The sequence below is a fragment of the Podarcis pityusensis genome (genome assembly GCF_964106645.2).
Source record: "Podarcis pityusensis genome assembly, chromosome: 16".
Lineage (NCBI taxonomy): Eukaryota > Metazoa > Chordata > Lepidosauria > Squamata > Lacertidae > Podarcis > Podarcis pityusensis.
In genome coordinates this window covers 22,797,692-22,811,211 of record NC_138041.1, presented here as the reverse complement: position 1 = coordinate 22,811,211, position 13,520 = coordinate 22,797,692, and the positions used below count along the sequence as shown (strand labels likewise).

The window sequence follows — 13,520 nt, the reverse complement described above, 5'->3', positions numbered from 1 at the left end:
GGCCTATTTTGCAAGGTTGTTTTAAGGCAAGTGTAGGAAACCTTGGCCCTCTGGATGTCACTGGACCACAACTCCCAGCATCTCTGACCATTCACCATGCTGGCTGTGGAGAGACGGGAGCCCATGAACATCTGGAGGGCCACAGGCTCCCATGCCCTGTCCAAAGAAGGATTGCTTTTACTGAAAGGGCTCTGAGTGGTTGAAAAGCGGTGTTAAAACAAAAAACAAACGTCATGTTTGGCTACCTGAAAACAATCATGCTTGTGGTTTGCTTAGTAGAATTTCCATTCCCTTGGCAGAGCCTTGGAGATTAGCTAAGCTTGGAAGTTCTCAATGAAATTTCAAAGCGGTTCTCCTTGTCCCTCACCATGAGCTGAATTTCAGTTCTCCAAAGAGGGAAGGAACCTAGCGATCAGAGTTGAGACTTTGGCCCCTTGCCCTTTTCCATTACTAGCAAAAGCAGGGAGAGGGAGGTAAGAGTACAAAGTTGTAGAACTACAACCGATGTAATCACACCAAATCATGATGCAAGCTTGCTTATTTGCCTGAGCCACGGAGGCAGCAGGATTCAGCTGCCCTTGGTGCCAAAAGGTAACCTGAAATACTGCACCAAATGCTCATAGCCCTGTGAATATCTCTAACAATAATAAAACAGATTGATGGCAGCTGATGGCTTCCATGGTCTGAAAGGAAAGTGAACTGCCTCTATTTGCCCAAGGGTATTGTTTTCTTCCCTCCCCAGGCAACCCTCCCACCCCAGAGATTTGTCAGGCATGCCCAGAACTGCATCTCTTTGTATGCCAGACGTGCCCAGGTGGTCAAGGCAACCTGAATACCTGGCAGAGAGAACTTCCTTATAGTCACTGCCCTCTGCTAATCCACTTTCCTCAGCCCCCGCCAGCAAGACAAGAGGGTCAAGTGGGGTTGCCAAAGAGATTTCAGACAATGCCAACAACGCAACGCTAGGCAACCTGCAACACACACCTAAAGAAAAGCTGGGAAGCCTGCCCAACGCTGGGGTCACCAAGCCACTGGGCGGGGAAGGTGGGTGCCCACGTGTTTGCCTTGAACAATAAGGATCAGCTGGTATTTGACAAGAGGAGAGACATTCTGGCTTACCCATGTCCTCCACGAGCAACAAACATTTCGTGGAAGGGAAACTGCCTGTGGAGATCCCGCTCGATCACATCCAGCCACTTGGGGTCTCCCGGCGCCAAATCCAGCTCCTGGGGAACAGACAGAGTACCCACTTTGTTAGTTGGGAGACTGTGATAGAAAATGAGTTGTTGGGAGAGGTTTTCCCCCAAGTATCCAAGGTGATCTCCTCTGGATTGATGCTGTTAAAGATACACCAAAGTGGATGCTTAAGAGATCCTTGTGCAGGGGGAAATAGTAAGATGGGCAACGACAAGACAGACTCTCAAATGAGGGAGTGTTGACACTGTGGGTTAAAGGTGAGGACAACAAACACCACCTCCCTCCACGAGTGAAGGAGGAAATGTACAGCTCAATAAGAACATCAGAAGAGTCAGATGGATCAGGCCAATGGTCCCTCTAGTCCGGCCTCCTGTTCTCACAGCGGCTACCCAGATGTCTGTGGGAGACCCTCAAGCAGGACCTGAGCACTTTCCCCTGCTATGGCTTCCAGGAACCGGTTTTCAGAAGCATTACTGCCTCCAGCTATGAAGGCAGAGCATAGCCATTGATAGCTTTATCCTCTGTGATTGACACTAGAGGGGTTGAAGCAGAAAACACTCTAGTATCCCTGAACTAGGGTGCACATAACAGGATCAGAGAAAGCTGCCTTACAGCAGGTCAGACAATTTGCCCATCAATGGCTATCAACCCTGATGGCAGTGTTTACCTCTTGATCTTTGCGACTGCCCATGTTTGTTCTCATTTATATATGCATGCACAATGCCACAGAGAAGGAACCCCTTTTCGTTACTTGCGCTAGAGAAATTATTCAGCACCAAAACGACATGTTCAATTTTTTGTTAAGGGTGCAATGTCCAGAGACTTGGTTACATTTTAGCGCCTTTTTGCAGACTTTGCCCTTTTAAAAAAAGTGAGTTGCCTCACAGGATCAGAGCAGGGTCCGAATTACACAAAGTGTTAAATGCATCTTTACAGTCCTCCTAAGTCACATGGACTTTTCCATCTAAGCAACCGAGAAGTCAGCACATCACATGGTAGCAGATGCCCTTGAATAACTCTGCACTGTAGGAATGGGGGCAGAGAGGTCGTCTTATCCCGCCTCGAGAAACGCCTTACATCAAACTTCCCGGAATTCTGCTCCAACTTGACTTTGCCTCCAGAGAGGTACTGCCAGGCCCTACCCCGCAGCGATGGTGGGATCCCCTTCTGGCATCGCAGCCGGATCTGAAAAGGCAAAAGAGTTATTGCAGAGGTGTGAGAAAGCCGTATTATACACAGCATGCAAGAATTGCACACGAACACAGAAAGCAGGGTCAGGCGTCCCAATGCCTGACTGGGTTGCTTGTAGGATGAAACCCAGAAGGCAGCTGTGTGTTTAGTAGCTCACAGGCCCATACAAAGGCCCCTATCTCTTTACCATGAACTCAGGGCCCCCTCTAGACATCTGTTTTATTGTGCATTGACAGTACTGGAAAGATGACATATGAACTTGTTCTCAATACTGCTTGCACTTACAAACACTGAGTTGGATGGACTGCTTCATTTCCAACAGTGCACATCCCGTAGCTTCCTGCTAAAACCTTGTAACTTTTCATGCCACAAAAGTTCAGAAGGGTGGGGGTGGGGGTCACCTACTTTCATTGAGCTGCAGTGCACAAGAGAGCCCCTCCAGGCAGCAGTATTGCTGCAACACTGGGGATGCATAGCAGAACAGCTAATAAACTGGAGCAACGTGTGGACAGTTCAGTATAAATCCACCATTAATGCACTATTATTGCATCAGTGATGTGCTGCAGAATACAACTGCCACAACAACAACAACAACAACAACAACAACAACAACAACAACAACAACACGACTCTACAGGAAATCTAAGCTAGGGTGACAGCAGCAGAAGCAAAAGTGGTGCTGCCAACTCTAACTACACGCTTGCATATTTTATCTGTGCTGCTCTAAAATGTGAATTTCTTTTTACTACTTTTCTGTGTTTGTCATTTTATTCATGATCTTTTTAAGTTGCTGTAAATGGCTTGAGATTTTCTTTGATATAGGAAGCAGTGAATATCAATCCCCTAAATCAAACACTATAGATTTGCATGGGGGTGGGAAGCTAAGGGGTTCCTTAGAAAAAAATCAAGGACAGACACTCCAAAACAGCAGAGCATGTTTGGATATGGATGGGGGGCGGGCTGTGGGCAGGCAGAGAGAAAAGTCAACACGGGATGCAGTTGCATTCATGGGAAGGCGCCAGAGATTAAATGCTGGAAAACAAAGGAAATCTGAAGGTCTAGTGCAGACAGAGGAGTCAGCAGTCTAAGGCAGGGCCTGGCCACAAGAGTCCACATCGACGAAAACCAATTGCAGGCAGACCTTTCTCTCTCCCCACCCCACCCATCCCAGGGTCTGTGGGAAAGGCAGCTTGCACTGCTAGTGCCAAAGGCAACTTCGGATGCAAACTCCTACCTCCTGCCAGACTCTTTGATGTTGGGGTGGAGGAGGAGCCAGGGAAAGCACAGGAGAAGAAACAGACAGCCTGAAAGGGGGAAGCATTGAAAAGTTTGCAGTTGTCAGGGCCCCACAGGGAGCAAGGTTCAGCCCATTCTAGGAAAGAGCTTGAAAACACAGTCGGTAGAGGCGATGGGCTCCCTGTAGGGCTGGCACATTGACAGAGCAAGTGCTGCCAGGAATTTGCAGTCACAAAGGGAAAGGCCTCCTCTGGGACGTGCCAGGTGCAAATTCAAAAGCTGACCTGGGGAAGTGGGCAGAACTTGACAGGGCCAAGGAGGCTTCAGAGAACCGCACAGTCCCTTTAAACCCACCCACCCCGTGCCCAACAGAAGTGGGGGCAGGCGTGATTTGGCACCATTGATTCAGGTTGCAAAATCCAGCCACCTTTTGTGCAGGTGAATACAAGTTAAGTTGGGCACAAAAATAAGAGGGGAAATGTATTTTCCATTGGAATGGTACTTGCAACATGCTTTTATTTATTCTGGTTCTCCCACCCAGCCACCCATAACCAGGGAAGTTGGCCTGACAGGTGCCCCCGAGCTACTTGCATTCTAACTCCTCTCGTTACTTAAGAGGGAAGTTGGGGAAAGGGGGTGGGGCAGGGCTGTGTCCAAGGCATAGCTGTGCCCCATATGATGAAGCATGGTGTCTGTTTCAATAGTTCCTACAAAATCTAAGCAGCATGGGTTTTTAGGACAAAAGTTCCTAGTCTTCATGGTTGCATGGTAAACCAGGGACTTTACCAGACGAGCCTTTGGTATCGTGTAGAAGCTACTAGTTTGTGCCCTACACACTTTGACAAGGCATGTCAGACACTGATCCAGTTCACCAATCTGATTACACTTCAGTTGGGGTTTCTATCTCCGTACACTCCCACCTTTGATCTCTCCAGAAAGGCGGCGGGGGGGGTGTTGGGCTGCACCTCCCAAAAATACAACAGAGGGATTTTTGTGTAAGAAGTGATCAAAGTATTTTGGGTAAGACAACCTGCTAGAATGTTTATGGCTACTTTCGCTACCTTCCAAACTCTGGCTCCGTGGTGAGGCTTACCCACATCAATCCCAAGTTCCTAGTTCTTCCATTTTAAGACTGCACTCTTAAAGCCCACTCTGATCACCTCCAAGGGAGGTTCTGCAGGGGGAGCTCTAAGCCTGTCCTATGCCACAGCTGGTAGGACAGCAGGCTCAAAAGTGCCAGGGAGTGTCCCAAAATACACACACAGCAGTGCTATCCTGCTTGGTGACTTCACAGGCAGGAAGGAAACAGACAGGAGGAGTTTAACTGGATGCCGCTTGTTGAAAGCTCTGTCTCAACAAAGCTGAGCCAAGCTCCTCTCGATTAGGGAAGCAGATGGATTCCAGCTTTGCATGGGGGCGGTGCAGGGAGACAGAACAATTAAAAGGCCCAGCAGGACAAAGGATCCCTGGGAATTTCTGGGTACAGAGTCACTGATCTTGGCAGGGATGGCAGATTCTGTCTGCACAAAGCAGAAGCTGTTATCATGGGATGAGCCGACAGTGTAAACAGGAAAAAAGGGGGATTCCCAGCCTGTGCATACAAGGGATTTGATGCAGGATAACAAGTCCTGTTGAGAGATCCCTGTCCACAAAGCCTGTATGTTTAGCAAGCCCCCCCTCCTATGATGGGGTTGAGGAGGGGGCACTAAGACCAAGAATGAAATGTTAACAGGAAATGCTTAGCTTCACCATCAAGCCACAATTATTCCTACTATTTTTGATTTTGCTTTGGGTTTGTTTGTTTTTTAATTCTTACTATTTGAGTCCAGAACAGGAAAAAACTTGGAAGACCTAAGAAGCACTTTAGGGCCAAGCTCCGTCTGACAAGTATCTTGAATCACTGCAGGTTGCTTTATGGCACAATGGATTTGTGAGGTTTATCAATGCGTTTGCTTTACTTGGCCAAGTTGGTCAGCATACCGATTATGAGGGACTGCAGTCACTGCTATGGAAGTCAGTGAGGATTATCAACCAGTAGAGATGGCTCTATTTGGTCACCAAACCACAATTCGGAAGTCATGCAAGTGAAGGCCCCAGACTCACATTCTGCAAGCTAGAATTGTGAACCACAGTTTGATCAGTGGAGGCTGGTTCATGAGGGTGAATAAAGTACTGCCCCATTAACCTCCGCCAGCCCTCACCAGCTCTGCCAGCGGGTGGCAAACCTTAGCTTCAGTGTTACCTTTGCAGAACTCAGTAGGGGAGAGAATGCCATCAAAACCAGAATTAGCTGGCTCTGCTTGTCTTTGTCCCTGGCTCCCTGCCTTCTATCCTACCAGCCACTGCAGTTTGATCATGGTTCAGATGTTTATAGTGAAGTGTGGTTTGTGCTAAATAGAAAAAAATAGAAGCCCAGAATTGTAGAGTTGGAAGAGACTTTGAGGGTCATCTTGTTCAACCCCTTGCAATGCAGGAATCTCAGCCAAATCATACATCTGCTTAAAAACCTCCAAGGAAGGAGAATCCACCACCTCTCGTGGTAGTCTGTTCCACTATCAAACAGCTCTTACTGTCAGAAAGTTCTTCCTGATGTTTTTCCTACAGTGCAAAGGGAATGTGAGGGTATGAGCTTTCAGTATGTCCCTGATCATGAGTGTCAGAGCTGCTTCCAGATCCTAGCTCACAGAGGATCACGCTAGCCAGCGATCATTAAATAAAAGTCTTTATTGAGTTACAGTTTCCATTCTCAAGCTGCTGCGTGCAACTCTACGTCTCATGGTTAGATCGGCGAAGCTCCATCTGAGTCTCCGCCCCTTGTACACCAACTTAATATCCTAGCCTTGCTCCACCTTTTCCGCCTGACTGTTCTTCTCTGGGTCCCTCTGCCCCCCGGGGTCTCTTCCTTCCGGGATTCCTCTGACGCTGACCCCCCTGACTCTTCTCCCTCCTTTCGGCGGGCTTTAGGACCTGGCTCCCTTTCCGGGCTGCCTACTGCGCCACCTTCCTGTGCATTTGAACTTGGCACGCGCGCCCAACCTTCCACCTTCCGTCTGACCGTTTCTTCGCTCCCCGATGGAGGTGTGGCCACTCCTGACTCGTGCCCTCCCCCCTGTTGTGAGCTGCCAGCGCTTGATCCCTGGCGCCCTTCCTCTTCCCTGCTCTCTGGCGGTGACGCTGGTCCTGATTTCCAACTGCTCCCCTCTGAGTCCCCTCTGGCTCTATCTTCCTGGGGTGTCCCCCTAGGCTCCCCCCTTGCCCTGGCCACTGGTGCTCCTTTCTGTGAATCTTCTGATTCACTGGAAAGACTCGGAGATCTCGGGTCGTCGTCATCACTCATCTTTTCTTCTGCCTCCTCTCCCTCGCTCTCTGTTTCCTCCCTTGCCCTTGCCTCTGCTCCTGAACCCCTGACATCCATCCCCCCCTCGAAGCCCCCTCTTCCCCCCTCCCCTCCTTCCGGTGCGGGATCTGGGTGCTGCCGTGTCAGGGGGACGAATGTCGGATACAGTTCGCTTCCCGTGGCGGGCCGCCATCCGAAGTCTTCCGGTTCTTCCTCCCTGCTCTCGTTGACGACGGTCACCTCCGCTTCCATCTCTGTGCCGCCGTGCTCGAAACCCGGGTCGTCCCCGAAAACGTCCATGTCCGTCTCTCCCTCGTTGCCTTCTGGAGACGTTGCTCGTCCTGGACCCTCCAGCCACCTTCTGCGGAACTGCTCCTCTGGTCGATCATCCCACCAATACGAGGGTTCTGAAGCAGATCCCGAGGGTGACCCCTCTGGGGAACGGGCGTCTCGTGTCGGTTCCTCGTCCGAGTCGAACCCCCGGAACGTGCTGGCTGAAAGCGTGGGCGTGAAAAGCCAGTCGTCGAAAAAGTCTGCTGGCATTGGCCTATGTGGGAAGAGGGCATGAAACTCTTCTTTGAGCAGAGGTTCGTCTAAAGCGTAGCCCGGCACCCAGCTGTTGGCACTGGCCGGGGTGCCCTCCTTGGCGAGAAGGTATTCTACCCCCTCTTCCCCCCATCTGGAGTCCAAAATCTCCGTGACTTCGTTGATGCGCTCCTCCTGTGCCACTCCCCCTTGCCCGGTTCTCTCTCGGAGCGGACCCGGTGCCGTTCCTGGTTCCTGAAACCTGTGAGGTGCCTTGTAGGGAGTGAGCACCGATCTGTGGAACACCGGATGCATTCTGGAACCCTCCGGAAGAGCCAGCCTGAAAGCCACCGGGTTGACCTGTTCGTCGACTTGGTAGGGCCCCAGTTGTTTATGCCCTAGTTTCTTCTTCGCCAACGACCTGGCCGGCACTGCGTGGGCTGCTAACCAGACCCAGTCTCCCACATGGATCTCTTCGCCAACCCTTCTGTGTTTGTCCGCTTGTACCTTGTATGCGTGTTTAGCCAGCTCCAGGTGCCGCCGCAGCTGATCGTGGACCTCCTGCAACTCCGACGCGAACGCATCTGCTGTCTGCGGCTCCCCCTCCCCCATTCTTTCCAGTCCCGGGAAGGTTCTAGGGTGCCTCCCGTTGTTGGCGAAGAACGGCGTGACCCCCGTGGACACGTGCTTCGTGTTGTTGTAGGCGAACTCGGCGAGAGGCAGGTAATCCACCCACGTCGCAGGCTGTTGATTCGCATAACATCTCAGGTACTGCTGCATGATGGCATTGACCCGCTCCGCTTGCCCGTTGGTCTGCGGGTGTCTAGCCGACGCCAGGTTGATCTTGACGTTCAGGAAGCCCATCAGCCTCTGCCAGAAGTTTGAGATGAACTGTCGCCCTCGGTCGGACAGAATAGACCGCGGCAGACCGTGAACCTTGAACACATGGTCTATGAACAGTTTGGCGGTTTGTTCCGCCGTGGCCACCTTCGCACACGGAATGAAATGTGCCATCTTGGAGAACAAATCCACCACCACCAGCACAGCCGTCTTGCCCCTCGAGCTGGGCAGATCCGTGACAAAGTCCAGGGCCACTCTCTCCCATGGCTCGAACGGAGTTTGCAGCGGTTCGAGCAGTCCGGCCGGCGGTCTGTGCACTGGTTTGGACCTCTGGCAGGTGTCACACCTCGCCACGTAGTCCGCGACTTCCCCTCTCATTCCGGGCCACCAGAAGTCTCTGGCTACTAATTCCACCGTCTTCTCCTTGCCAAAGTGCCCGGCAGTGGGCGCGTTGTGCAGCTGCTGCAGTACCTTGGCGCGAAGTTCGTCTCCCGGCACGTAGATGGCCCCTTTACGGATGAGCAAACCATCTCGCAGCTGGAACTCGTCGGTCGCTGCCGTGCCCCTGTGCACCTCTGCCATCTTTGCTTGCGCGAAGGAGTCATCCTGCAACGCTCGTCGCACCGCATCCAGGTCAACTGTCGCCGCCGCGCACGCCCACACTGTCGGTGCGAAGATGTGCATGGCGGCCGCTGGCGTTGCCTCCTCCAGATACTGTGGCTTACGGGAGAGAGCATCCGCCATGATGTTGGTGTCCCCCGGGACATACTCTATTCGGAAGTCGAAATTCGCAAAGAACTCAGCCCAACGTATCTGCCTCTGGTTCAGGAACTGTGCCGTGCGCCAGTGCTCTAGATTCTTGTGGTCCGTGCAGACCTGCACCGTGTGCTTGGCGCCGATCAGGAAGTGCCTCCACGCTTTGAACGCTGCATGAATGGCCAGCAACTCCCTGTCCCAGATGGTGTAGTTCTGTTCGGACTTGCTGAGCTTCCTTGAGTAAAACGCTCCCGGCCTCCAAACCCCCTGCGGGTCTTTCTGCAGCAGGACTGCTCCCACGGCTCTGTCCGAAGCGTCTGTCTCCACCCTCATCGGCCTGCTGGGGTTGACATGAAGCAGCTGCTCTTCCGACGCGAAGAGACGCTTGAGTGCCTGAAAGGACTGCTCCGCCTGCTCTGTCCAGATGAACTTCTTTTTCTTGGAGCTGAGCGTGTCCGTGATGGCCGCTGTCTGCATCGCAAAGCCTTTGATAAACTTGCGATAGAAGTTCGCGAAGCCGACAAACCGTTGGACCTCCTTCCGGTTGCGTGGGCTTTTCCAATCCAACACTGCTCGGACCTTGGCGCTGTCCATGGCGAGCCCTTTATCAGACAACTTGTAGCCCAGGAAATCCACCTCCGTCACGTCGAATTGGCACTTCTCCAGCTTGGCGTAAAGCCTATGTTGCTGTAGCCTGCTCAGCACTTCCTTGACGTGTCTGTCATGCTCCTGCTGCGATTCCGAAAAGATCAGGATGTCATCCAAGAAACAGACGCACGTCTTGTAGAGGAGCCCCGCCAACACGTGATGCATGAAAGCTTGAAAAACGTGGGAGCCATTTTGCAATCCAAAAGGCATAACTCTATATTCGTAGGTGCCCAGGGGCGTGAACATGGCTGTCTTCCACTCATCTCCCTCCCGCATGCGAATGAGGTTGTATGCCCCTCGCAGGTCCAACTTGGTGAACACTCTGCCCTTCCGTACCTTTGCGAGGAGGTCGTCGATTCGGGGCATGGGGAAGTCCGATGGCTTGGTCACACTGTTCAAGATGCGAAAGTCCACTACAAGTCTTTTTTGGGGCGTGTCCCGCTTCTTAACAAAGAATACCGGACTGCCCCCCGCTGCCTTGGACTCTCGGATGAAACCGCGCTCCAAATTATGATCTATGAACTCTTTGAGTTCCTGCAGTTCGTCCTCAGACATGGAATACAGCTTCCCTTTGGGCAGCGCCGCCCCCGGCAGCAGGTCAATTTTGCAGTCATATGGTCTGTGGGGGGGTAGCCTGTCTGCCTCTTTCTCGCAGAAAACCTCCAAAAATTCTGCGTACTTGTGGGGAACCGCTTGCAGCGTGCCTAGCTGCAGCTGTGACTCCTCTTCCCCTCCTTCCTGCCTGGGCACGATGCAGTGTTCAGCGCAAAAGGAAGAGCCGAAGGTCAGCTGCCTCTGGTACCAAGCCAGCGTCGGGCTGTGCTTGTCCAGCCAACTCATGCCCAATACAATGGGCGTGTCCGATAGTTGAGTGACATTGAAGCTGATGATTTCCCTGTGATTCCCAAGTCGCATCACCATTGGTGGCGTCTGCTTCACCACTTGCCCCCCTAGCAGCTCCCTGCCATCCACCGTGACAACCTGCAGGGGCAGCGTGGCAGGCAGCAACTGTATAGCGTGCCGGTCGACAAAGTCCTGCCCTATAAAGTCCGCATTGCTTCCGGAGTCAATGGTGATTGGCACGTCCATGGTGATTCCATTGGGCAGCTGGAGCGACGCGGTGAGCCTCACTACCGGTTTGGGCGGGAGGGGGTCCATGGGCTGTAAAATCTCTGGGGACTGCTTCACTGACACGTCTGGCTGGGCCCCAGTGCCTCTTCCTCCAACCAGACTCCGTCGTTTCCCTGCTGTGGTTGTCCTTGCTGCGTTGCTGCAGTTACCATTGCTGAGGCTGCAGTGTGCTTGTGGAGCCTCTGGGGACACTCTTTCGCCATATGCTGTGGATCATCGCAGATGTAACACTTCCTGTTCCCTCTAGGAGGCTTCGCTTTCACTGCTGCCGGTGCTAGGGCTCTGGCTGCTGACTGAGCCCTTGCACCTCCAACCTCCATAGGTTCCGCTCCTCCTCCTGGCGGAGGCGTGGATTGCGCACGCGCTGCTTCTCTGGGAAGGAAGGAGGAGCCCCTGGCTGGTTCGCGCCCTCCACGCCCTTCGTCCCTGCTCCACGGACGTCCTTCCAGCCGCACCCCCACCGCCAGCGCCCTCTGAACGATCTCCTGCGTGGTCCGGGGTCTCTCCCCCCTCGCAATTTCATCTTTAACCGAGCCGTGCAATCCCTCCCAAAACAGGTCTCTTACAGGAGCCGAATCTCTGTCCCATTCCAGGGCACTGACCAAAGCGAAAAAGCGGGCATGGTACTGCCTTACGCTGGCCCTCCCTTGCTTCAGTCCATGTATCTGCTGCCGAGCAAGATCCACGTCAATGCTTGATAAAAAGCACCCATCCATCGCTTTAATAAAGGCATCCGCATTTTGGAGCGCCGGATCCTTATCTCTCCACAAATTGCGCAGCCATGCTTTAGCATCTCCATGCAAATGGGACATGATGAATCCCACCTTCTCTTGCTCATCTCTAAAGTCTTTGTTCAGCAGTTGCAGTGCACACATTACATCTGCTCTAAAGTTGGGGTACTGTTGCAAATTCCCATCGAAGTGAGAGACCAGACCGCCTGTTCGTCTCCCCAACCCAATCCCCTCCGGTTTGGGTGTCAGTTGCCCTTGCTTCGTAAGCACTTCCAACCTGACCTGGAGATCCCTGTAGGCGGCAGCTGCGTCCTCCTCTCTCTTCCTGGATGCAAGAGCCTCGGCATTCAGTCGTGTCACTGCTTCTCTGAGTTCCACTATCTGCTGTTCGGCCGTCATGTTGTCTGCCGTTCGTGAGCTCGCTAGTAGGCACCCGCTTTCTCTCCTCTCCGCGAGGACGTAGATGCCCACAATCTAGGGATGGAGCTTACTGTCAGAGCTGCTTCCAGATCCTAGCTCACAGAGGATCACGCTAGCCAGCGATCATTAAATAAAAGTCTTTATTGAGTTACAGTTTCCATTCTCAAGCTGCTGCGTGCAACTCTACGTCTCATGGTTAGATCGGCGAAGCTCCATCTGAGTCTCCGCCCCTTGTACACCAACTTAATATCCTAGCCTTGCTCCACCTTTTCCGCCTGACTGTTCTTCTCTGGGTCCCTCTGCCCCCCGGGGTCTCTTCCTTCCGGGATTCCTCTGACGCTGACGCTGACCCCCCTGACTCTTCTCCCTCCTTTCGGCGGGCTTTAGGACCTGGCTCCCTTTCCGGGCTGCCTACTGCGCCACCTTCCTGTGCATTTGAACTTGGCACGCGCGCCCAACCTTCCACCTTCCGTCTGACCGTTTCTTCGCTCCCCGATGGAGGTGTGGCCACTCCTGACTCGTGCCCTCCCCCCTGTTGTGAGCTGCCAGCGCTTGATCCCTGGCGCCCTTCCTCTTCCCTGCTCTCTGGCGGTGACGCTGGTCCTGATTTCCAACTGCTCCCCTCTGAGTCCCCTCTGGCTCTATCTTCCTGGGGTGTCCCCCTAGGCTCCCCCCTTGCCCTGGCCACTGGTGCTCCTTTCTGTGAATCTTCTGATTCACTGGAAAGACTTGGAGATCTCGGGTCGTCGTCATCACTCATCTTTTCTTCTGCCTCCTCTCCCTCGCTCTCTGTTTCCTCCCTTGCCCTTGCCTCTGCTCCTGAACCCCTGACAATGAGTGTTGTATCTGAACCGAACTTTGAATGAAGGACGGTATATAAATTTAATAAACAACAACCTAGCAGGCAGGACTTAAGCATTCTCTCCTTGTCCCCCTCTTTCATCCAGCATATGGAGCTACCTAACAGGGGTGTTTTACAAATGAGATAATCAAAGAGTGCTCTATATGTGTCATGCATTAGTAGTCCATATAGAGAATGGACAGGGGTGTGAGTTACCGATTCCGGCAAGGTTAGGAAGACTCTTGCATGCCCATGCAAGCACAAATCCAAATGTTATCATCTTGGGATAAACTGACAGTATAAAGAAGCCCACAGCGGGTTAAGTACATCCTGGGATTCCCAGCCTGTGTAAACAAAAGCTTTGATTCAGGATAATAAGCCCTGCCAAGAGGCTGACTGGAAGCCTTTCCCAGCAATCTGCGGCAAGCTTTACAGCATGGCCAAGTCAGATCAAAGCAGAAAGGGTTTCGCTGACACACAGAGGCAGGGCAACACAAGCCCTGAGCCCTCATCACAGGGAGACATTTTGCATCAGGAAGCCTGCCTTGGGTAGAAGTATAGTTCAAGCCACCTTGCCTGTTTGAGTGCTCAGTCTGCTCTCAATCAAGATGCTGAAATGCAAGAGGCAGAAAGGGGAAATTGTGGGAGGGCAAGGCAGTCTGATTGC

At 52.6% G+C, this 13,520-nt stretch overlaps 1 protein-coding gene across 1 annotated transcript in view; it reads right to left on the bottom strand.

Moving 5' to 3' along the window:
• Positions 1–13,520, bottom strand: part of TBC1D10A (TBC1 domain family member 10A) — a 49,919-nt gene that overhangs the window by 8,162 nt on the left and 28,237 nt on the right. Inside the window, exons 3-4 of the mRNA XM_080986364.1 lie at positions 2,275–2,382; positions 1,120–1,226 (exon numbers count right to left, since the gene is read on the bottom strand). Coding sequence (XP_080842490.1) covers positions 1,120–1,226; positions 2,275–2,382 — 215 coding nt within the window. The remainder of the gene's footprint in view (positions 1–1,119; positions 1,227–2,274; positions 2,383–13,520) is intronic.